Source organism: Cebus imitator, unplaced genomic scaffold (assembly GCF_001604975.1).
Source record: "Cebus imitator isolate Cc_AM_T3 unplaced genomic scaffold, Cebus_imitator-1.0 Scaffold99, whole genome shotgun sequence".
NCBI classification, from domain to species: Eukaryota; Metazoa; Chordata; class Mammalia; order Primates; family Cebidae; genus Cebus; species Cebus imitator.
In genome coordinates, this window is record NW_016107414.1 from 1,036,315 (window position 1) to 1,061,387 (window position 25,073).

General features: G+C 54.6%; 1 protein-coding gene across 1 annotated transcript in view; it reads left to right on the top strand.

Annotated features, from left to right (window-relative positions):
- The first annotated feature begins 2,780 nt into the window (after positions 1-2,780).
- Positions 2,781-25,073, top strand: part of PMEPA1 (prostate transmembrane protein, androgen induced 1) — a 65,604-nt gene continuing 43,311 nt past the window's right edge. Inside the window, exon 1 of the mRNA XM_017536561.2 lies at positions 2,781-3,314. Within this exon, the coding sequence (XP_017392050.1) occupies positions 3,206-3,314 (109 nt within the window). The 5' untranslated portion in view covers positions 2,781-3,205. The remainder of the gene's footprint in view (positions 3,315-25,073) is intronic.

The following is a 25,073-nucleotide window of genomic DNA, read 5'->3' on the forward strand; positions in this document are numbered from 1 at the left end:
TTTGAATTTCAGATAAGAAATATATAAATTTTTAGTATAAGTATGTCCCAAATATTGCATGAGATATGCTTACACTCAACATTATTCATAGTTTATCTGAAATTCAAACTTACCTGGGTGTCCCATGTTTAATCTGGCAGTCCTGGGCACACACGAGGCCTCCTGTGAGTGCTGGCAGTCCAGCCCATGCTCCTTCCAAAGCCATTCTCCTTTCCTACTGCCCCGCCAGAGGTCCTGTCTGTGCTGGAATCATCATTCCCCTCACCTGTAAAATGTAAAATAAAATGATAGTGGTTCCTCCCTCCCAGGGTTGCCAAGAGGATTAAATAACGTAACGACTAAGATGTATCCAGCCCTCTTCTCCCCCACCTGCAAGGCATCGATCCCTTCATTCTTCACAATCACACCACGTGAAGGTGCCATGAAGCCACCCCATTTGCAGAAGAGGAAACTGAGATTGGAGAGGTGAAAGCACTCAGCTGAGGTCTCACAGCTCTGTCTCACTCATCTTTGGGTGACCCTCCGTTTCGGACCCTCAGGTCTGAACACTGCAGACAGTGTTCTCTCTCCAGACAGAATCAACTTTGGAACTAGCGCCAGAGACCACTAAGTCAATCCCAGGTGACCCCATCAGCGCTCAGTAAACGGTGGCTATGGCTGTTGTCACAGACAGATCAATGGGAGGTCAAGTGCTGTGGGTAGGTTTGCTTTTTTTTTAATCCACTGAATTAACTGGTTATTTTTGCCTGCTGGCGGTGCAGCCTCCATTGTGTAAATGCCGTCTCACTTCCAAGACAATCAACGTGTGATTTCTCCCGGCCAGACTTGCCAGGTCTCCGGAGACTTCCCGGAGGGCAGGGGCTGTGTCTGGCATGGCTGCATCCCATGCTCCAGCTCGGGGTTGCAGCTCAGCCAGAGTTTGTTGACTGAATGAATAAAGAAATGGCTGAAAGGAGGGGTGGTAGTGACGACTTCCTTCACCCTAAGAAATGAATGGGATCCACGGGTTATCTCCAGGCCCAGCCAGCATTTGCAGTGCCCCCCAAGGGATGCTCAGGACCCCTCAGCTTTTCTCTTAAGTTGCAGAGGCCAAAAACAAGATCTTCCCTGATGAAAGTCATGCTGGTGATATTGCCCCTTCCTCAAGGCAGGGGCTGAGGGTGCCTGGTTCACAGCAGGGTGCCATCTGAGGTAGACTCTGGGTATTGCCCCACTCCCGGGCCAGGGCCTGGGTCCTGACCTAGTGTTGGCTGTGGCTCCAAGAGAGCTTCTCCTCCCAAAAGATGACGGTCACTGCCTCTGAACCTCCTGGGCTGGAGGACTCCTCCAAAGACCCTGGACCAGCCTGAGCCACATCCCTGGGCTTGAATTCCCCAGAACAAGTCTCCTGTTCTTTCTGGGAGAGCTCTGGAGGCTGTGGCTGTGTAAGGCGCGTCGGAACCACTTCCCACACTGGCTTTCTCTGAGTTCTCCCCCGAGGCCTCCTTCACTTCCCAAATTCCAGCTTTTCCTTCTCTATCCAATCCATTACAAACACAGTAACAATAATTTTTAAAAGTCTTTTTTTTGCTCCGAACACACACCACAAAGTCCCTGCTAATTAGGAAAACTCCAGGCATTACAGGAATATGTGGATATTTAAAGAACCAGGACTGTGGAGGAGAGGGAGAGGCAGCTACCTAAGCGTCCTGGGTGGGAAGGCAGGCTCCACCACTGTGTGACCTTCAGAAAGCGACTTCCCTGGCCAGCTTCCTGCTCTGTAAAATGGGGATAGTAATATTCGGCCACACCGAGTGGGTGTCAGGTTGAGTGAATATCTGGAAAGTTCCTGGCACAGGTAGGTGCTCCTTAAGTGCTTGTTAAATAAGTGAAGCTTTGAGAAAGTGTCTAAGAGGCGACCCACCAAATTCTTAAGAGGCTGGAGGTGGGCCAGGGAGGGGAGGTCTCTTATGTAATATTTTAATATCTTTTTAAACCAGAAGGATGTGTTCTTGTAGCACTCCTGTAATTAAAACTTAATGAAATAAAAGTACACCCCTCCCGCTCAGACCCCTTTAGGACTCTAGAGCCGCGCACGCAGCCGGTGGCCCTCGGGCGGCAGACAATGGGTGTGGATTCGCCCCAGGTCCCGCCGGCTGGAGCAGCGACAATACAACAGTCCCCGACAGCTATTTACATGACAAGGGCTTCCGGGCGTGTCTACGCGAGTTCCAGTCTTTCCTGGTAGCCCTCCTTCGGTTCAGGTGAAAGCGCTCGGGGGTTCAGTGGGCCAGGATCCCCGAGCTGCCTTCGGAACTCAAGGCAGACAGTCTCCTGCGAAATCAGGAAATGGGTGATCGATCCTGGGGGATTCCTCCTGCTTTCTCCAATTTCCCTTCCCGGAGCCCCCAGGGACCTTGTGCTCCTCGGAAGATAGGCTAGCCCCAGAAGCCTGGGTCAGGGACCCAGGGACGGGGGCGAGGGGAGGGCGCACCAGACACCCGCCCCGTGCGGCTGGCACCGAGTCCGGCTTCCCGGGCCCCGGCGTGCGCCGGGCAGGCGTTGCAAGCTGACCCCCGTTGGGGAGAAGGCACAGCGCCCCTCCTCCGCTGCGCGGGTGCCGGGTCTACGTGGGCCGCCCTTCTCTGGCCCTTTAAGAGCCCGCCCCGTTCCCAGTCACCCCGCCCCGCGGCTCTAGGAGGGGGTGCGGGGGAACCTCGGCGGGGATTGGCGCAGCGCGCGCCCCCTCCCCGGCCCCCGCGCGGTGGGAACCGGCAGCCCCGTCTAGCGCTGACGTCAGACCGTCTGCCTGCCTCCGACCGCGGTCTCGGAGCGAAACCCGATCTCCTTGGACTTGAATGAGGAGGAGGCGGCGGCGGCGGCGGCGGCGGAGGCGCTCGGCTGGGGAAAGCTAGCGGCGGAGGCTCAGCCCCGGCGGCCGCGCGCGCCCCGCTGCCAGCCCATTCTCCGGACGCCACCCGAGAGCACTGCTGACGCCCCCGGGGCTGCCGAGGGGCGGCCGGGGGGGGCGCCGAGGAGCGCGGTCCCGCGCACTGAGCCCAGCGGCGCCCCGGGAACTTGGCGGCGACCCGAGCCCGGCGAGCCGGGGCGCGCCTCCCCCGCCGCGCGCCTCCTGCATGCGGGGCCCCAGCTCCGGGCGCCGGCCGGAGCCCCCCCCGGCCGCCCCCGCGCCCCCTGCGCACCGCGCCGCGCCGCCGCGCCGTCCATGCACCGCTTGATGGGGGTCAACAGCACCGCCGCCGCCGCCGCCGGGCAGCCCAATGTCTCCTGCACGTGCAACTGCAAACGCTCTTTGTTCCAGAGCATGGAGATCAGTGAGTGACCCCACGCCCCCCTCCCCGGAGACTCCGTGGGGCTCGGACCCTGTGTCCGGGCGCAGCTGCGGGCGGGGGTCCGGGCCGAGCGCGCCCCCTCGGACCGAACGCCCTGCGCCCCGGCAGCGCCCGCCGCGCCCCGGGCGCGCCCTCCCGGCTCGCGGCAGCTGGCGGCCGGCCCGGCTTTGTCCCGCGGCGCTGTGAGCCTGGCACGGCCCCGGCTGTCCGCGCCCCGCCCGCCCGCCGGGACTCGGACCCGGGGCCCAGCGGCGGCGCTCGGCGCGGGAGGGCCGGGGCGGGCGGATCCGTGAAGTTTCCATTTTATTTCCCTAAGGGGCAGTCGCGATGGAGCAATTAGGCCGGCTCTTTATCAACTTTGGGCGGGGGTGGAGGGGCGTGTGAGACACTGTCTGGTCTGCGAGGTGTCTGGGGCTCCGGGCGTGTGTCGGGAGTGTTCGCGGCGCTGTGTCTCGGGCTCTGAGTGGATGTCCGTGCGTCTGTGGAGTGTGCGTGGCTGCGTGACTCTGTCTGGGTCTTCGGCGTCTCTCGGGGCGTTTGGGGGTCTGAGTCGAGGTCTTGCCCGAGAGTGCGTGTCTCCGAGTCGTCCTGCCTCTCTGCGTCTTTCCCGAGTCTGGGCCGGGGTGCCTTTCTTCAGCGTGTGCGTCTTTCCGGGGGTCTGGACTGGTTGGGCCAGATCTGAGGACCGTGTGTGTCCAGGTGTCTGAATCCAGGGCTTGGCGCTGGTGCGTCTGGCCCAGCGTGGATCTTGAATGTGTGTGTGTCATTGTGCCAGTGTCTGTGTCCCCGACGCACCTATAAATAGCCTCTGTCTGGACAGCTTGGTTCAGTCTGGCTGGGACCGCCGTGGTTACAAAGGAGTCAAAGTTTGAGGCTGTTTGTGTTTGGGACCGCCTGGCCCTAAAAGGGGTCAGTGAACCAACAGTGGGGAGTGGGGTTTTGAACTTTGTGACCAATGCAGCAGCCTGGACACCCAAAAGTTGAAACAAGTAATTTCTCCACCTCCTGCACACACAGCCCACCAAGGTGGACATTTGGTTGAGTGGGGAATTGAACCACTACCTCCTGGATTCTAGCTTCTAGCCTACACCCTGTCCCCCAGCCCACCTTTTTGGGGACCTTTTGCTTCCCTGAGCTTTAGTTTCCCCATCCCCACCCCGAAGAAGCACCCGGTGAAGCACATAGCCCTTCTCTGCTCGGGCAAACCTGCCTGTATCTGGGGCCAGGAGCTGAGAAGCAGTCACCGTGGAATGAAGGCAGTGTCTGGGAGGCTCATAAGCGAGTGTCTGCAGGCGGCTGCCAGTTTGTGGCCACTGAGGCTATACGATGAGCTTTGAGTGGTAAAAATAACCAGGCTGGCCGGGCTTTGGTGGTGGGTCCTTCTGTCCATCCACCTCTCGACACTCTCTCCCAGCCTGGAATGGAAAGCTCTCTCCCGACCCAACCCTAGCTGCGCTGCGCCAGGCCAGCTAGGTGCCAGGAGGACCTGCCCAGAGCCAGCGTTTGCGGAACCGACTTGCCTTCCCAGAGGCCCTTTGTGAACTCGGGAGGCTAATGAAATGCACGAGGATGCTATTAAAATCCGTTGGCACATGTTTGGAGAGTCTTGCCTCAGATAGGTTGCTGCTTCGGGGCCCTCGCTGCCTCACTTTTCCCCCTTCACTCTTGAAACGTGCCTTGGGGACCTCCTGCTCAAGGGACACACATCCTTATGCCACCCTTGTTCCAAAGGCTGGGGGCACAGTGCAGCATTTTGCTCTTGTTCTATTTATGGTTCAGGACTTCGGGGAAAAAAAAGCATTGTTCTTATTTCTGTCCTTTCTTAGGCTCGTCAGTCCTTCCTGATTTTTTACTTGACATCAAGGCCTCTTGTTAAATGCCTTGCACGTCACCCACTGCATTTTGCCCCGCTGCCCCCAGCAGCCTTTGAGTGGGACCTTTGGGGTTAATGCCTGGAACCCTAGCCTGTTCCAGCTGGTCCCTGGGTGCCCGGGTTAGTCCTGTGCTGTGTATACACAGCCCGTACTTACTGGAAGAAAGCTGCAAGGCGGGAGGGAAACTGCCAATCTTCAAAATGCAGGTATACTGTAACAGTTTGTTGTAAGCCTGTGTCAGATTTCCCCTAAGGACTAGGGTGAGGAAGTGGTAAGGCCTGGTGTCTACTGGAGTTTCTTTACACTGAAAGATAGGAAGGAAGGAGGAAAGGGAAAAAGAAAGGAAAGAAGTTAGTACTTGGTTTTTCTTTTAACTAGTAGGGGCTGCTGTGTTTTTCATCCAGGGCATGCCGGGAGTTGTTTGCAACTGGAACATGATGGATGGTTTGGAGCTGGGCTTTGAGGCGTTGTCCATGTGGCTTCTATTCTGTAAGATGCCTTGTTTTTTTTATGAGACAGAGTTTTGCTCTTGTTGCCCAGGCTGGAGTGCAGTGGCACAATCTCAGCTCACCACAACCTCCGCCTCCCGGGTTCAAGCGATTCTCCTGCCTCAACCTCCCACATAGCTGGGATTAGAGGCACGCACCACCACACCCAGCTAATTTTGTATTTTAAATAGTGATGTGATTTCTCCATGTTGGTCAGGCTGGTCTTGAACTCCCAATCTCAGGTGACTCAGGATTACAGCCGTGAGCCACTGGGCGCGGCCTGTAAGATACCTTCTTTCGGCGAAAGGAAATTGACCTTGCTAGGTCCTTAAGCCACGACGGACCTCACTTTCCTCATCTGAAGAATGAGACTATGGTGGATGAAATCTGAAATTCTACAGTCTTTCAAGATAGGGTCTCTGCCCCGCTGAGCCTGGCTGGAGGTCTTCGGGCTGGACCAGACTTCCCACCCACTGCCGGTTCCCCTGTGTGGTCTGCAGCTACCCCAAATTTCTGACCTGAGAAGACCCTAGGCAAGCTTGGGTTTCCCTGGCTTAGAGATGAGGAAAGTCCACTGTGGAAAGCTTTGCCCGAGGTCCAAAACCCACACCAGCCCCAGGCCAGGGTGTTTCTCGTGGACTGCACACACTCTTGAATTTGGAACTTGGTCCCCAGAGCAGGTCCCCCTTGAAATTGCGGGCTGAGGGAAATTGTCAGAGCCCCTTTGTACCCTGGGAACCATGTCTCCTCTCAGGATGCTGAATGCAGTGGGCTCATGTGGAACAGGACACTCCTGGGGCCCTATTTTTTTGAGAGTCAAGGGATGAGGTTGCTATCTGGTGGGAATCCAGCGTTCCCAAAACATGCCCGTGGGAAAAGTCTTTCTTTTAAAAAGCCGGGGGTCTTGGGATTAAAGCAGGCAGCATGAGTGACAGCCGGGAGCTTGATGCAGCTACTTTTGAGGAAAGAACTCCTGGCACCCACTTTTCCCAGCATTCTCGTCTACCTCGTTCAGCCCTGCTGCATCTCAGAGATCACCCCTGGCCTTTCTCCTCCGGCTGCTGCCTCAAACTTTTCGGGGCCAGATGGATGCTAAGTTAGCCCTTGGGACAGACTGAACCTGGGGCCATGGGGTGTCTGCTCACGTGGCAGGCATTTCCCAAGGGTCCTGGGAGGTGCCCCTGCCCTGGGCCCATCTCTGGTGGCATCTACAGTGATGGCTGCCTTTTTAACACCACCCATGGCCAGAGTCACCCAGCCTCTGATTCCTTTTCTCCAACCTGTTCCAAACAAATATGAGAAAACGTCAGAAACTCACAGGACACCCAGGCTTCCATGGGCTTGCCTGGCACATGCTGTTTGACGCTTGAATCAAGTGAGGGTGTAGAGACAGTGCCTTGGCACTGTGACATTCTGAGCGGCGTAATTCTTTGTTGGGGGGGGAAGGCCGTGCTGGGCTCTGTAAGGTGTAAGCAGCACCCCTGGCCTCCACCCACTAGATACCAGCACCCCTCTCCCAGTGTGACAGCCAGAAATGTGTCCAGACATCATCAGATGCCCCTTGCTGGGAACCACTGTTTAATCAATTAGCGGTCTCTCCTAATGGGCTTGGGGGCCAGAGGGCAGCATCTGGGTTGCCAGGAGATGACCCTCAGTTCCCTTCGGACATCATCCCTGCGCAGGCCTGTGGTCACCTGCAGCCACTCATCCACTCAACTTTTAATGAGTACCTGTTTTGTGCCATGGGGGAAAGATAGGGGCTTCCTCTTGATGAAGGTTTCCCGTTTTCATCTTGGATTTGCGTTTACAAGGAGAGACCCTGGCGTCTGTGAAAGCTGACGTTTCAGGATTGGGGTTAAAATATAGACGTCTAGCACCAGCTATTTTCCCCTGTGGGCCCTCTAAACCCTGGGACTTTTCACCCGCAGGTTTTCTGACTGTCTGGGTTTTAGGTTGTGGTGCAATAAGGGAGTTATTAAGGGAGTTGATTTCTGTGGCCCGAATCTTAAGTCAGACAGTTGGCCTCAGCTTCCCAGGAGGTCTGGGTTAAGACAGCTACCCTGCCTAGTGTGACCCAGGGTCAGGGTGAGCTTAGCGTTTATCAAGACACAAAATAACTAATCGTTCCTGTGCAAACACACACATGCCTGAGTGGGTGCTTGCATGCGCACACGTGCAGACACACACACGTGCGCACACGCGTTCATACAGATGTACGCATAGCTTCTACCCCTCTGTCTTTCCGGTCCCCTTCTCTTTGGGTGGGGAATGGTTAAAACTTCTGGGCATGTAAGAAGAAAAGGGGGAAGAGTGCACACTCTCCCCTGTGAGAGGTGCAAATGTATGCCCTCTCTTCGAACATGAAGGCAGGTGGAGCCGTGTGTGCAGCTGCCCAGGAGAAGGGAGGCTGTCACGTCAGTGGAGGCTGGACGTGCCTGCAGCAGAGCTGCCTCCCTCAGGAGCCCCGAGGCATCCTCCATGCTGCAAGATGCACCCACCACCAAATGGCCCCAGAGCCGTGGGCTCAGGTGTGCCCCCATGCCTGCCCCCACCATTTCCACTCCCATCTTGGCCCAAGGCCAGGGGGTTTAAATGTTTATGGTCTGGTCAATAATATAAAAGCCAGAAAATGTTCAGGGGAGGGTGCTTGGTGGCAGGGTCCAAACCTGAGGATTGGGGTGGCCTTCTCTCTCGGTCTTAGCATCCAGAGACCAAGTTTGCAGGCACCCGGGTGTCTGGGATCCTACCCGAAGAGAAGGAACTCTTACACAGTGAATTTCAGAGGCTGTGCTGCTGGCAGCACTGGGTTCTATACGGCGCACATGCTGAGAGGGGGAGATTGAAGCTGAGGGCCCATTTTTTGCTTTTTACAAGGTGTTGCGTAACACGCGCGTGGTTGGGGCACGTGCGGGAGCTGTGCGGGAGGCAGGCCTGCTCTTCATGCACCCTCTGGAGCAACGAGGACGGTACCGTGCTGTGCCAGGGGCTCCCGGAGGCTGGGGGAGCATGGTTCGGGGAAGCAAACTCAGTTGTCTTTGGGGTGGGCTTCGGGGAACCGGGGGCAAGGGTCCAGTTTAAAGGCACTGTGGCCACTGCTTAGCCCATCATTGCCACGTGGGCCCTGCATGGCCGGATCTTTCCATTCCAGGACAGCCGAACAGTTAGATTTTGACATGAAACTCCTGGGTTTTAAGTGCTGGCAGTTCCTTTTGTTCCCCCCATCACCAAGAGGCCCCACAGAACCTGCCGGCAGACCCCATCTGTCCCATCAAGTGACCTGCCCTGCTGTGGGTGAGTTAGGAGTGTGGCTGAGGGCCAGAGGGATGGAGGCGTCAAAACTTGCTGGCTGCACGCCTTTGTGTCGCCCTTCACTGTCACCTCATGGGTCTATAAAGTGGGGCAACAATGGCCCCTGTGCTGAGGGGGCCAAGAATATTGAGAGAGATTCTGGCCGTGTGTCGCCTGGTGTCTGGTGCAGCTGCGTGTTTGTGGAGGTGGGAGCTGGTGGTGCGGGCGGGTGACGATGGTGGGGGCGATTGGACTCGATGGTGTGTTCTGCCTGGTTCCCTCGTGGTCACTCTCTAACAGAGTGCCTAATGATGAGAAGGCCTTCACTAGAAAATGGTCGCCCATCCTCGGACTGGCTGGGAAAGTTGGAATCAACAGGCCCGTCTGGGGCCCATGGCCTTGAACATGGAGGTAATTGACTATCTGTATGATACTCCTTGTCCTTGCCAGGGCCACCACAGACCTGGCTGGCAATGACCCCAACATGCCAGCTACTGGCCCAGGAGGCCCCAGACGGTCTCTTCAGGCCTGCCAGCAGGGTTCCCTTAATCCACTGCCAGGCTTGGTGGACATACGGTGGAAGAGGGGGTACAAAGCAAGGCACAAAACTGGAGGTGTGAGGTCAACACCGCCCTGATGTCCAGAAGCACCACTGGGTCCAAGTCCTAAGACAGCCTAACCTGGGAGCAGAAAGCCTGGAAGCTTCTGATAGTTTGTGGCTCTCTTTTTTGAGGATCAACTGAAAATTTTAACAGGTGAGTGTATGTGGGGACAAACCATTAAAATAGAGGCCTTGATCTCTCCCACCCCCACCAACAGGTGCAGCAGGGCGGGAGGGCTGGGGAGGGGCCAGTCTTCAGTTTCATTTCTGCTCCGAGCACTCCTCCCTGCCTTCTCCCCAGGGTGGGCTGCTGGGCTGCACCCCGTTGTGAAGCCATGACAAAGATGAGTACTGACAGTCAACCTCATTTTCCCGTTGGATGACACTACAAAGCCAAACCTTGACACCTCAGGGGTCTCATCAGGGTCTTGTCAGCCACTGGTAGAACTGTTTGTCAACAACGTGGGAAAAATCCGAGAATGACTTGCCAGGCGGGGCAGGGGCTTCGGCACCTGGGGTGGGCCTGCAAGAGCTTGGGGGCATCCCCAGGCTATCTGAGAGCTACAGGATGGCTTCTCGTTTCTCTTTTCTGGGTGACTGACGGATTTCTTTTGCTTCTGCTCTTTTTCCTAGTTGGATGTGAAGAGATTATTATATGCCAGGTATTAGTGACGCATTTTTTCAGTGTTCAGAACAACCCTGAGAGAGCTATTGCACCAATTTGCAGATGCAAAAATAGGATCAGAGAGGGTAAGATACTCGCTCGGGGTCACACAGCCAGGAACTGATGCTCCGTTGGAATTCAAACCCAGCTTCTCTGACCTTGCAACCCACCCTCCCAGGCTGTCTCTCCCACCACACCAACCTCCTGAGCTCCAGGGCTTTCTTTGCAGGACTGGCTATTGCAGTGGTATTTTAGGATTCCAAGACTGCAAGCCCGTATTGGACCATTTGTTAGGGAAGAACACATACGAATTGGCCACCCCTCAGAGCAATTGGGTCTGCTCTACTCTGGCAAGACACTGGCTGCTGTTCATTGGAAGTGTCTCCCCGAAACACATGTGCCTTGTCAGGCCGCAAGAGGGGCCGGTGTCTGTCTCCAGCTCCTCTATGCTTCTCTGCACGCCAGCACCAACGGATGTCACGGCAGGAGCTTAGGAAGCAGCTGGGGAATGTTCCCCAGAGAATCAAATGTAGACTGGATAGGGGGCATCACTAGACACAGCCTCCGCAGGGGCTCAGCGTTCAGCACCGTTTGCCACGCACCTCTGGCCTCCTGCGCTGTTCCTGGGGCTGCAGAACATCAGGGAACAACACAGGCAAATCCCTGCCCTCTGCGAGCTGCTGCTCTTATACGAAGACAGGTTCAAGAAGGGAGGCTGAGAGGCCACACTCAGGGGCACCCCCAGGGCCTCGCCTAGTGAGACCCCCAGCCTGGTGACCTGTTTGGGGCCCAGGAGCACCCTGGCCTTCCTCCTGTTGCGCCTTTCATGGCAGTAGTCGAATCTTTGTGTCATTAGCTATGCCTCTCCTGCTTTCCCTGCAGGCGCTGAGCACCGATGGGTTGTTTTCTTGGTTGTCACCAAATGTGGTAGGAGCCTCATATGCGTTGGATGCAGGGACGAAGTGGGCAGGTGAACTTCTAAGAGATTCCAGATTCTTAGGGTCAAGATACAGGCTTTGAAGACCTTCATTTTGGGGGTGAGGGTGGTATCCTCCCAAGCCTCCAGTTGACCCTCTGTAAAGTGGAAGGAAGAATGACATCTGTTTTATGGGATTGTCAAGACTGTTACATGAAAAGCATCTCTGGCACACAGTGTGATTTTTAGTGCTCCAAAGTTTCCGCTGTTTGGGGCAGGGAGCTGTGCCCGAGTTTCCTACCTGCCCTCTCTTCCGGGTCCAAGGGGTAGGTACAGAAGTCAATGTGGACCCACCTCCCCTGCGCCCGCTCCAGTTGTCCTGGGTGGCCGGGGTTTCACAGTGATGGCTTCAGTCCTACTGAGGGCATCTGATGGAAAAATGCATTGCCAGGGCTTGCCTCAGGCCCCCGGAAGAATTCCTAGGGTGGTTCTTGGCACACACTTACTTCAGACTGGGAATGCTTTGGGGTTATTCCCCTCATGGAGGAAGGTGGAGTTTGCTTGGAGGTGATGTTGAGATGCCGCATGTTGAACCGAGCTACGCAGCTATTGTGGCTCAGCTTCGCCGAATCGGGTGGTGGTCGGCTACTCCTGATGCTCCAGCACATTCCAGTACGAATTTGTTGCTCATGGGGATGGGGGTAGGAAGAAAGGTAGCTTGGAATCGGTACCTGCCATAAGCTAATAAGGATGTCAGAAAGATTGGGAAGTATAGTCTGATTTTCTTTCTTTCTTTTTTTTTGATGTCTTTCTTTTTTTCTTTTTTTTAAACATTGCTTTATTTTTTGAGATGGAGTCTCACTCCGACACCCAAACTGGAGTGCAGTGGTGTGATTTCAGCTCCCCACTGCCTCTACCACCTGTGTTCAAGCCATTTTCGTACCTCAGCCTCCCAAGCAGCTGGGACTATAGGCCTGAGCCATTACACCCGGATAATTTTTTTGTACTTTACTTAGTAGAGAGAAGGTTTTGCCATTTTGGCCAGGCTGGTCTTGAACTCCTGACTTCAGGTGATCTGTGCACCTCGGCCTCCCAAAGTGCTGGGATTACAGGTATGAGCCACTATGCCTGGCCTCTTTTTAAATGTCTTTTAACTAAAATCATTCGCGATTGTTTCAGTGGGCTTGGGAATTGGCTCTACTGGCAGAAAAGAGAATTTTAATTATTGGTAACAAGTTGAAAATACCCAGTGGCTTCAGGATCTGGATGCCGGATAAAGGTTGCTGCGACTGCCACAAACCAAGTCCTCACCATTACCAAGAAGCACCTTGCAATCTTCCTTGGTAGCAGCGCCAGGCCCGCAGGCTGGATGGCTACAACTGGAACCAGCTAGCAGTCATCCAGGTTCGAGGTGCCGCTTTGCCTTTTAAGTCTTAAGAAACTGTCCTGTATCCTTTGTCCCCAGTGTAGGCTTTTTGGGGTTTCAGGGGAGGTGGCTGTGCAAGTGATTATTTGTATTGATAAAAGTTGCATGATCTTGGCACCAAATAATTGATCAATACACATTTTGACAGTTGGTGAAAGTGGAGCTGTTGTGTGTCTCAGTTTCCCTGTTCCCCCGAACACGCTCTGTAAAGCATGGGCCTGTGATGGGATCTGGCAGTGGCAGCTGTCAGCCTCTGTTGTCATTGACGGGTTGTCCTGGATTCCCAGTGTGGGGGTCGCATCGGTATCAGGAGTGGAAGAATCTCTGTTGGTCCCTAAGGTCTCCAGGAGGGGCCGGTTCCATCGATGGCTTGGGGAGCCTGAAAGTGACAAACCCAGCCATGGATCTGTCTGAGTGTCAGTGGTTAAGATTAAAAAAGGATTTTTTTTTAATTTAAAGCCACGTATCTTTACATATATACAATATACATCTGTATTTTGTGTATGATATATGTACAATATGGACTGTCTAAACGTGTGAGTTCCAACCACCCAGGCCAGGAGGCCTCTCTGAGGTGCCTTGATGGAGCCCGCCGTGGGCACCCCACCTCCCACAGGTGTGCCGCAGGGTGAGCTCAGGTGAGCCTGACCTTCTCCTGGCTTTGCCCTGGATTCCCCCAGGGCAGATGAAATCAGATTTTCCAGGCTCTGTCCTGAGCAGCAAGTGGGAAGCTGAATCCGTTTGTCAGAAATGTTGAGCAATGCAAACTGCTCTTTCCCCCAGGTGGTTTTCAGCACCAACTGGTCTCAGTTGCCTGGTTATCCTCTGCTCATCTAGACCGGATCCCAAAAGACTGCCCTGCACCCCACTCACCTTGCTCAGCCCATGGGGCAGTGCTGGCAGCTGGTAGTTGTGTAGGGAGAGAGACTGTGGCGAGGTCCAGGGGCGTTTCAGAGCCCAGACCCTTTGTATGTATGTAGTCCTTGGTCAGCCCCTTACTCTCCTCGATCTTGGCTGCCTCATTTATAAACTGGGATTTATAATTACGGTGTGGGGGTGATTAAATAAATAGCCTTTAAGCACCTAACACAGGGCTTAGTACCTAGTAGATGCTCCATAAATGGCCACGAGGGTGCTGACGGTGAGTAGGGGTTGGTGGTAAGCGGGACGGCTGCCGAGAGTGTGAGCTGGGCAGAGCTCAGGCTGACCTCTCTCGAATCAAGCTGCCCACTAGGCTTGCACATCCGTGATGTGGGTGACGCCACAGACTGCACAGCTGGCCCATAAGGTTCAGATGCCCAGACAACAACATTCAGTTTGAACCCTGTGTGGTGATTCATCCCAGAGGTCACACGTCCTTTAGGGAGACTCAGAATTTGCATGGGGCCACAGCAAATGCCTTTTCTTCATCACCCTGAGTTATACAGCAGGCAACAGAGCTTCGATCTGAAACACCTCGTGGAAGTCAATTGAGAGATGGCGTGAGAGTTTGGTTGTGATCAGCGATGTGCTTCAAACTCCCAGAGAAGGGAGAATCTCAGTGTACTCTTATGACTGCTACATTTAAAGAATAAAAAGTAAAAGTGAATACATACAGGGACTTTAGTCAAGCCTGTGTGTGTTTCTGTATGCACATGCTCACTTCTCAGGATTTCTACAGGGTCCGAAGCAGCTTTCCAGAAGAAGGTGGAAAGCGAAGCCAGGGAGCTTTGTGCAGGTCTGGGAACCCTGCAGGAACTCGGTGCCCGCCCCGCCTGTTCTGCAGATTCCCCTCACTGGGCTGAGCTGATGTCTGTAGCTGGCCAGAGCTCTAATTGCCTTCCTAAAAACAATTTAGTCGGTAATAATTCTATAAACCTCTGAATCAACTTTGCGCAAACACCCTGAGTAATTTCTTTGTTCTTTTCTTTCTACTTTGTAATTGGTGTCTGTAAAAGCCAAAGGTTTGGTCTTGCGGAAGGCGTGATTCATTTATTGGTGTCTGTGCCTCCTCCTTATTGAGTCATTTCAGATGCCATCATGGTGAGCCAGGGCTGATGCATATGGGGCTGAGCTTAGAAGCCAGTGGGGTCATGGCCATAGGAAGAAACTGTTTCTCTAATCTGCTTATGATACGGGAGAAAGAGGCGGGTCTATTGAGATGATGGAGAGGGTGTCAGTTACCTGGGTGAATATAACCGATGGAACAACAGCGACCAACCTTTAAACACCACTCCATTTGCTGCTGTCGATCATTAGATCACAGCTCAATGTACTCCTATCTATGGTGCATCTCTCCCCATGTTTATGGATCTTGAGGTCTGAGCAGGCTGACGTGGGAGGGATACCCACACCAAACCCAGAGAGATGGTTCAAGTCATAAGCCACAGATGCAGAGAATGTGGCTTCTTTAACAAGTTTATCAGCTCGACCTACCATGAAACAAATGTTTAAATGTTTAGGCTTATGTGTAAGGGAGTCACTGCCTCATTCCCCACTCATTTCTCTAACAGTGACAATCATTAGAGGTTTGCAGTTGGTAGGTCTTAGCATTATTCTCCAAACTGTGTGAACTTACACATGGTGCCACTTGCTTTGCCTTATTTTATTAGTTGCTTTGGCCCTAAAGTGTCCCTGCCCTCCTGTCTAGAGGGTTGCTTACCACGTGGCCCAGAGGTGTGATTATGAGTCAAAATTCCGATCGTCTGTGTAGATCTAGGCTCTGCCTGCAAGAGGAATATGTATTCCTGTGGGGTATTTCCTCCCTGCAGTGCTTTCTCTGGTTGGTTCCCATTTCCATTGCTCCACTGCCTCCTCCACTCTGCATCGGGAAACAAGGGCCTGGCTCAGGTCGTTTTGAACCTCCAGCTCCTAGCTCAGGGCCAAGTACAAAGCATGTCTGTCTAGCTGCTGGCTGGATGACTATGAGAAAGTTCACTGGAGGAGACTCCAGCCAGTATTTATTGAGCTGCCTGGTGACTTTCAAAGTATAGATCAGGGGAGTTGAGTGCATGGCATTCGATCCAGCATCCCCCACTTGCTGCCCGTGACAGACATTGCTAATCAATTGCACCCTCCATCCTTGCCGGCTCGGGTCCTCACCCAGGTGGTACTCCCGGTGTCTGCTCTCAGTCGGGGTTCAGACAGGGCTTGAGTGATGACATCTGTTGGCCTTCAGGATGTGGATGATCCTTTTAGGGAAAACTGGAAGTTGTGCAGAGAAATGGCTGACTGAAAGACTAGTGGGGCTGCAGAAATCCTGGTGCATGCAGCCACCAGGACCCACTCCCGTCTGCTCCTCCGCGTCACTCTGTGTGAGTCCCAAGGCAGTTCCTTCCATGAGTTCTAAGGACATTCCCCACCTGTGGATGGCCCAGCCCCACACTTCAGCTGCCTGTGGCAGGAACCTCCCAGCACTGTAGTGAAGCAGCATCCAAGTGTGACTCCACAAGCACGGCTCCCCCAAGAGCACGCTCTGTCCGAGTAAGCATTACTCCTTGGTTCCTTGAAGATATGTCAGTTTTCTTTAAAATCAGGGTGCAAACAGGAATGTACACAGAGGCCTCCCTTTTCTTTTGCCAGCCTCTCTCCGCTGAAGGCTTGAGCTCTGCTCTGAGCACTTTGCTGCCTTCCCTTTCACTTTAGCGATAATGGCCTCTGGATCCTCTTCCCAAAATAGACTCAGAGGGGAGTTGACAGTGGGGTTCAGGAACAAGGACGAGAAACGGGAGAATCCGGGAGGCAGTCAGTATTTAGGGAATGAACCTGACACCCAACAACTTTGTCTTCTTGGTTGTTTTTCTGGTTTCTTGCCTGTGAAATCGTGGCTTTTTGAACCCGAGCGATTCCTGCTAACAGCGGCAGGTGCTCACAGAGCACTTTGCACACCCTGTCTCATTAATCCTCATGGCAACCCCGTCGCATGGAGAAGCGGAGCTAACTCACTTGCCATGGATCACCCAGCACACCGCAGAGCAGGATTTGAGCTTGGGCTGCGGTATCTTGGCACGACAGGGAGGGAGAGTCACAGAGAAGCAAGACCGCTGGCCAGCCTGGGGTCCAAGGGGAAAGTTTTGGACACGAGGTTTTCCTCGTGTTCCTGTAGCCCCAGGGGCACCCAGGCTCATACCTCTTTCTTCCTGAAGCCTGTGCTTCGCTCCTAGGCAGGGACGAGCCCACTTTCCTGTGAGCCTCAGAACCACCTGTCACTCGGTTGAAGGAATGTGGCTGGCTGGGGGCCCTGCTCCTTCCTCCTCTCCTCATCCTCTGCACACTTCCCTCCTTGGAAGGGGGCTGGGCAGCGATCCCTGTGGCTCAGACTGGTGGTGAGCAGAAATTGTCTGCTAACAGGTTGCTGCTGAAGGGAGAAAGTGGTCCCTGTGACCAGTGGGGTGCTTGGGCAGGTTTTGAGCTCCCCAGAAGGGGAGAGGAGAGAGTCCAGAGAACATCTGGGCTGGAGGACTCTCTCTAGCCTTAAAATGCAGCAGTTCTCAGTCCTGGCTGCACATTCACACCACCCAAGGGGCTGTGGCTGCACCCAGACCCACTACATCAGAGCCTCTGGGAGGGGGTCAGGCCATCCAGATTTCCTAAAACTGCCCAGCTAATTCCTGGTGTGGCAGAGTTATGTGCGCTTGGCTGCCCCCAGCCCCAAGCTTGCAGATAGGTAAGTTGAGGTCTGGTGAGGGGGAAAAGGAAACTCGGGCCACTTTTCAGCCACAAAGTCCTTCTGGCGCTAATCAGAGGAGTACTGCCAGGCGGCTCATGCCCGTAATCCCAGCACTTTGAGAGGCCGAGCGGCTGGATCACCTGAGGTCAGGAGTTTAAGACCAGCCTGGCCAACATGATGAAACTCTATCTCCATTAGAAATGCAAAAACTCCATGTCCATTAGAAATGCAAAAATTAGCTGTGCGTGGTGGTGAGTGCCTGTAATCCCAGCTACTCAAGAGGCTGAGGCAGGAGAATCGCCTGATCCCAGGAGGCGGAGGTTGCAGTGAGCTGAAATTATGCCACTGCACTCCGGCCTGGCGACAGAGTGAGACTCTGTCTCAAAACAAAATAAAAAAGAGGAGGGCTGCTGATAGTGTTCTCACTGTAAGGACCCCATGTCAGTGGCTCTGTGCGTGCGCCCTGCACCTTGTGTGCCTGCTCTCGGACAGGCAGGCATCCCACAGGCGTGGGAGTGCGGGCGTCACCTAGTTCAGGTCAAAGACACTGGAGGGGCAAACCAACCGGGCGTATGGTTTCACCAGCATCAGGCTGGACTCTGAGCATCCCGGCTCTTTTTCGCCCCCTGTTCCTGGCTGGACACAACCTTAAACGTGGGCTTCAGGTTGAAGCCGGCCCAACCTTACCTTCTGGGTTCTCGGTAACCTATGCATTGCGTTCTGCTTCTCCCGGGGGTGGTGGAATCGCATCTTCAAAAGGCACCTTAGCCAGAGTGAAAGGGAGAATCACTGAAAATGAGAACAGGGCACTGGCAAGCCCAAGGTCGAAGGGGAATGTTCTGGACATGAGGTTTTCTTCATGCCCCTGCAGCCCCCGGTGAGCATAGGTTCATTCCTCTCTCCCTCTCTGCGCTCTCCTCACCTGTCTTCCCTGTAAAATGGGCAGAACCCATGAGGAGGACCCCTAGGTTGCTGGAAGAAGGGAGACACTGCAAAGGCCCCGCCGCAGGCGGCTCGGCTACCTTTCCTCTTCTCTTAGAAACCTGTGTCTCCCTCTGCTGTGACATGTTTACTGACGTGGAATTTACAGACAGGAAAATGCACACTGATCATAGGTGTGCGGTGTGATGGGTTTGGGCCAGCATGTATATGCAGCCATGGCCAAGTTCAGGTCTGGGATCTTTCATCTTCCTTCCCAGGCTGGGACTGCACCTGCCCCGAGAGGCAGTGGCCTATGGATTTGATCATCACAGATGACATTTTTCTCCTGTAGATGTTGCGTAAATGGAATGATTCTGTATGTTCACGGTTTTTGATTGGCTCCTTGGTGACTGACATGCACCTGTGTTGTCGCATGTGTTGGTGGTGGCTTCTTTTTATTTTGAGAAGCATTGCATTGTGGATGTGAACCACAGGCCCGCAGTTTTGTTTGTTTGTTTTGAGACAGAGTCTCACTCTGTTACCCAGGCTGGAGTGCAGTGGCACAGTCTCTGCTCGCTGCAACCTCTGCTTCCTGGGTTCAAGCGATTCTTCTGCCTCAGCCTCCTGAGTAGCTGGGATTACAGGCATACGCCACCATGCCCAGCTAATTTTTGCATTTTTAGTGGAGACAGGGTTTCACCATGTTGGCTAGGCTGGTCTTGAACTTCTGACTCCAAGTGATCTTCCTGCCTTGGCCTCCCAAAGTGCTGGGATTTCAAGCATGAGCCACCAAGCCTGGCCAGGCCTGCAGTTTTAAGCAGGGCTGAAGGATTGTGAAAGGGCCGAGGAATCTGGGCCCATAACGGGTACCAGAGACCTGGGTGTCTGTCCCAGCCACGGCCAGGGTGCTCAGGATGGAGGCAGAGCCTTGGAGACGGGACAGATTCCAGGAACTCTGGGGTTGGGTTGACTGATGCCAGCCCCGCTGGGCTCCAGCCCAGAGCCACTGCCTGCCTGCCTCACCTGGCCTGCATTCCTTTGCAGGGAACGAGGATGTGGGTGACCCCAGACGGGTGTGAATCATGTCTTGGGGAGGTGGTTACTCAGAGGTGGCGAACGCCAAGGCCGCCTTCCTCCCAGACGGTGCAGACCTCAGCGTGGAGCTTCCATCCTGGGCTTGGGCATGGCTGCTAAGGTGGGTGTTTGAAGGGCTTCATTGGAGTCAGTGGGGCTAACAGGCAGGGTCCCTGTCCCCTAGACTGCAGTATGCTCTGTAGAACAAAAAGAACACAGCAGTGTGGCTGTCGTCTCAGAGGCCAGGTCACAGTCTCGGCAGGCTTACTTGCCAGCTTTGTGGCCCTCCGGCCTGTTTTTCTTCTATGAGATGTGGTGTGCGGAAGCAGTGCTGACTTCCTGTTGTGAGGGCCACACGGACCTCCTTACTTTTATTTCCCAAGTGTCTGCTGTGTGCCAGGCACGATGCCACATGCAACCCTCCGAGAGCTACTAGACCTGTTTTACAGACAGGGAGGCTGAGGCTCGGAGGGCAGAAGTCGGTTGCCCAAGGGTGCATGACTTGTAATTGTCTCGGCTGGATGTGGAACCTGATGCACCCACCTGTGTCCCAGCCACCTCCCGTGTCAATTCCAAGAAATCTACAAACCCAAAGCAAATGGTAGCCCTTGAGAAAATTGGAGATGGCACAAGGATGGGCAATTAAAATTTAATAGTTCCTTACTCACGTGAATGTATGTTAGGGAAAATATAACAAGCACGTTGTCAGTTTCATGAGTGTTATTACTTAAGATCGGGTTAAGTAATAAGTAAACCAATTGACTTTTATTTCAGTTGAAAAGAAAAATATTTAAGAATTTTAGTTTTTTTTAAAGATTTTTATAGTTGAATCCCTTTTTAAAAATTATTTATTTTTATTTTTATTTTAAAGATGGGGTTTCACCATGTTGGTCAGGCTGGTCTTGAACTCCCGACCTCAGGTGATCCGCCCGCCTTGGCCTGCAAAGTGCTTGGATTACAGGCGTGAACCACCACGCCCAGCAAATTTTAGTTCTTTAATGGGGTACTTGGGTATGGCAAAAATCAAGAAGGCTGAGGGTCACATTTGGGAGCTGTGTCCCAAGCCCCTCGTGGGTCTTTTAATCAGCAGACACAGATCCACAGCTCCTCTGGCAGGGCGGAAGCACTTTGCTTCTTGGCCTTTTGAGGTCACCCAGCTATTCAAAGGTCAGGGTCAACTTGATTCTAATGAGATCAAGGTCACAGGGTCATGTTGCCCTCAGGAAAGTGGGGGATGGAGCTCTGTGGCCCAGGCTGTGGCCCTGCTACAAGGCTGGGAGGTGGGGAGGTATGGACAGAGAAGGGCCTCCCGTCCTCACCTGCAGAGAAAGCTCAGAGGTGCTCCCGGCTGGTGATGGGGGTTCGGCCTGAATCTCAGCATGCTGCTGATAATGGAGAAGCCAGCACCTCACTGAGTGCTTCCTTGGTGCCCTGTCAGCACTCAGCTGGGCTCTTCTGACACCTCACAAGGCTTGCAGAAGAGCCTGCTGAGACTCAGAGTGTCTGTAACCACACAGGTCACAGCTGTGTGGCATCCTGATCTCTGCATTTCAGCAAGATCTCTGTGTTCTCTTTTTGTAATGAAAAAAAATCTCCTTAATTTAATTGGTCTACGATGTCTGACATGGCTGGATATTCTGCAGAATAGTTCTGTGACTTCTTATCTGGCCCCTAATGTACCTTTTCAGCTCTGGGGAGAGGGAAAAGCAATTGGAAGCAAGTGAAGAAAAGGGCTCAGGTGTGTCCCGGCCCCAGGCCTTGCAGTTACACCTGCCATCTGCTGGCTCCCACCTTTGCCCAGTTACTGCTAGGAAAAGTCCCGGGGCGGGGAGGAGTTGGGGAAGTTCTGCCGCCTGTCTGGCTTGCGGTTTGGCAGACTTTCCTGGACCCAGGTCTCAGATCCTGGACTTGGGCCTCATCCTACAAGAACTGGGGGGAAAGGTTGAGGAGACAACTCCCCAGCCCCCTGGCTCTGACTTGTGTGGGGCAGGGAGGGCACCTGGCACTCTGTGCCTGGCCTCTCTGCTCGTCCTGTGGGTCTGCCTACCTGACTACCTGTCTAGGAATTTTTATTGCAGCCCACAGAGGCACTGCAGGTCGGCTGGAATGTGAGATCCTGGCCCTGGGAGGAGTGGGGTGGGCGGGCTTCAGACACAGCGCCTGGCTGCTGCGCAGGAACACCAGCGAGGCGGCAGCCCCCTGGCCAGCTCACAACATGAGCGTGGACAACGTGGTTTTGCCGCTTCGGGACTTGTCTGGGCTTTGCAGTGTTTCTTTATGCCCAGATTCTGCCAGGTTAATTCTGATTAGGTTTCGGTTTGACTACTGCCTGGGACACCTTGACCCACAGCAGGGATTGGGACGAGCAGTTGGTTATGACAGGTTGTGAAGCCAGGAGACTAGTCCTGAGAGCAGCAGCACCTCGGCAGTTCCCCGTGCCCCTGAGACATTGCTGAGCGCTGTCCTGTAGTACCGAATCCTCCCAGCACCAGGGGCGCGGAGCACCATCCGTCCCATTGTACAGACGTGAACGGTGAGATGCCTTAGGTCTCAGGGCTGCTGTCAGTGGCAGACCCCGGCAGTCTGGCTCTAGCACCCCCAAATTGAACTGAGCGTGGATTAGGTGCTGGCCAAGGGGCTGTTATGGCCCCTTGCTGATGTGGTCCCTGCCAGTTGCTGCGATGCTGTTGGCCCAGGGCCTCACTGTGGAGGGGAGACAGCACCCAGACTGGACTAAGGCCTGCCAGGCCCTGGCCTGGATCTCTGCCTTTTCTTTCCACCAGGAAGGGTATTCAGGCAAGAGGAGGTGGACGGAGGTTCCTCAGGCTCTAGGTGACCGTGGCTTCCACAGGCTGCCCTGCCAGTGGCACCCGCTGGCATGGGGTGGGACAGCCTCTCGGCCTCCTCTGCATCTGGCAGCCCTGGCCCTCGAGTAATTAAATCTTCCTGGAGCCAAAAGTGGCCGTGCTCATGCCCTCCCCGCTCCCCAGCCACAGCCAGATATAGACCTGGACTCTTGGAAGGAGCAGTGGCCGGGCACGGAGGGGCTTCGGGGACCAGGCTCAGGGGTACTGGGCACCCTGGTCATGAGATTGGACCTCCCCTCCCCTGTCCGGGCCGCCCTGTGGGTTCCCGCCCCCAGCCCTGACCGCCAGTGCCCACCTGCCCCCACGACTCTTCCACACCTGGTGGGCTGCACCTTGGTGTCTGCAGCTGGCCCAGGTCCAGGTGAGGCCACATGCTGTCTGCAGGGAGTGAGTGACCACCACATGAGAGTGTCCTCAGGGTTTCATCTCCTCTCTGAGCCTCTGTTTCTTCATCTGTAAAATGGGGATAATAATAAGCACCCGCTACACAGGGGCAATTGTAAGAATTAAACGAGACAGTTTGTGGCAAGGGCTCAGCTCAGTGCCAGGCGCTTTGTAAATGCTCGAGAAATGCAGCCTCTCCTGCGAGGAAGACGTGGCCAGTACTGGGGGAGCAGTGTCTCCGTAAGCCCCGGGACCTACCTATGAAAAGGGAGAAGAGGATGGTGGGATGTGCAAAGTTGGGGGGCTCATTGGGGAAGGAGATGTCAGAAGGAGCTTTGCGGCGTGAGTAGGAGTTCTCCCCGGAGGCCGGGGGCGGGCGTTCAGGAACCTGCCCCTCCAAGGCACACCCAGGGTTCTGTTCTCTCTGCTTTGCAGATAGAGGCAGTTGTTCAAGGCCACACATGGCGGGAAGGGGGGGGTCCTAACGGGGTGGCTTGGGAACGGGGGCTGCAGGCACTATCGAGGTGGGTCTGAGCGCCTCTGTGAGCAGGAAATGGACACAGTCTGGACTGGGAGATGGTGCACCTGGCCCTAGCTGGCAGCTGACCGTGGGCAGCTTCTTCCTCGCTCTGCTCTGGGAGGGGTGAGAGTGACAGGGAGGGTCCTTCCTCCCCCGTCCTATTGCCACCTCTGCTGTGACCTGTGTAACACTCAACAGCAGAGTCATGACTTTTTGGGGGGGAAACGTTCTCTCCTACCCCATCCCTGAGGAAGCAGGAAAGGAGTTTTCGGGCATAGGAGCTGGCATCAGCTCAGGGGAGAGGAGTGGTGCCAGTAGCTCTGCGGGCCCTGTCCCTGGGTGTCCGGGGCTGCCGTAGCCTGGGTACCTCCTTCCACCTCCTAGACTGGCCCAGGGACCCTTCGTGATTTGACTCTCAGTCAGGCTGGGGCCTTGGCCGGTCCTTGGTCTGCCACCCGTCTTCAGCACCTGCACAAGAAACCCCAGCCCCGCCCCACTTCTGGAGGGCCCTTCGGAAGAGTTGGGGGGTGGCATTTGCCATTTTACACAATTAAGAGCGTTACTAATGGGTAATTTTACTTAATATTTCACTCCATTCGTGAGTTCATCTGAAACATTTATTGAGCACCTGCTATGTGATGGGCACACAACCACTAAAAAGACAGGCCAGCTGTAGTGTGGCAGACCAGAAATCAGCCAGAAAACCAGTGACTGTAGAACAGCTTTTCAAAAGTCCTGTAGGAAAAGACTGAGGGGCCGGTAAGGACAAGGAGGGGCTTGCTTTCTCTAACCCCACTTCTCAGGTAGCTGTGTAAGCGGGATCCCTGGGTCTCGGGGTATAGAGGTGTCAGCATTTATCAGGCGCGGCAGTTCTGCCCTCGGATGTGAGCTGAAGTGGGGTGAGTGCAGGAACCGGCACGGTCACACATTTTCCCCCAGGAGGTGCAGGTTCCAGACCCCCCGGCCCCTGGACACTTACCAGATGAGGAGGGGTGAGCAGTACACAACCAGGTTCCACCCCAGAGCTCCAGCAGGTGGGGGTCAGCTGGGCGTGTCACTCACAAAACTCAGAAGAAGCCGGATCTTCCTCCCCACTGCATGTTTCCTGGACAGAGCCCAGGCTCGGGTGTGTACCTGCTCTCCCGGCCCTGCCACCTGTTTTCAAATGACCCTCCAGACCCCACGCAGCAATGTGGACCCTGCTCCTGCTACAATTAGTTAATCATTCTTTTTGCTTCACAATAAAAATCGCATTGCTCTTCTGATTATAAAAAGTGATATACACTCTTTCTTGAACCAGAAATTCAAAGAATTTGATAAATAACAGGCGAAAAGTCAAAATGCCTGCAATTCCAGCACGTGGAGGTGAGTTCGTTCTGTGGGTTATATTCTCAGATGCATTTGCATGTGTAGGGCTGATGCAGGGCAGCGACACTGGTGGGGGGTTGCAGGTGCTGAGCCCAGCACTGCCGGGTGGTCTGTGCCCCGCACCACTGCCTAGCGTCTCTTCCCTAGGAGGTGAGATCAGGGGCTCTCTTGGGGTCTTCTCTGGATTCCGGAGCAGACCCGCTAGCAAAGGCAGGGAGGGTTCCACATGGAGGTACCCGGTCTGGAAGCCTGGCAGGTGGGGGGTTAGATCCAGCAGGCTGTGCCTTCACCTAAGAGCCTCACCCTCCCTATCTGTAAAATGGGGTGACACCAACAGTTCCTACCTCGTGGAGCCGGAGTGAGGAGGGCATCGGGTGTTGGGAGAAGTTCAGCAAATGCCCAGCACACAGTAAGCACCCCATGGGCCTCGACTGCCACCAGGCCACGAAGTCCCTGGCCCTGGGACCCACATCAGCCCAAGCAGTGCCACGTGTGCATCCCCCCTATATATGGAGCTGCTGAATCAGGCTTTGATTCACAATCGAAGGCTTCTGTGGTCAAACACGTCTGAAAAGCCACAGCCCATCTTTTTACAGACAGGTCCCTGAGACCCAGAGAGGGGGAGTAGGAGGCTGATCCTGGCCTCCAGGAGTACCTCCCCCACTCCCTATGGTCTTGAGAGGCAGATGCAGGGCAGCCCCT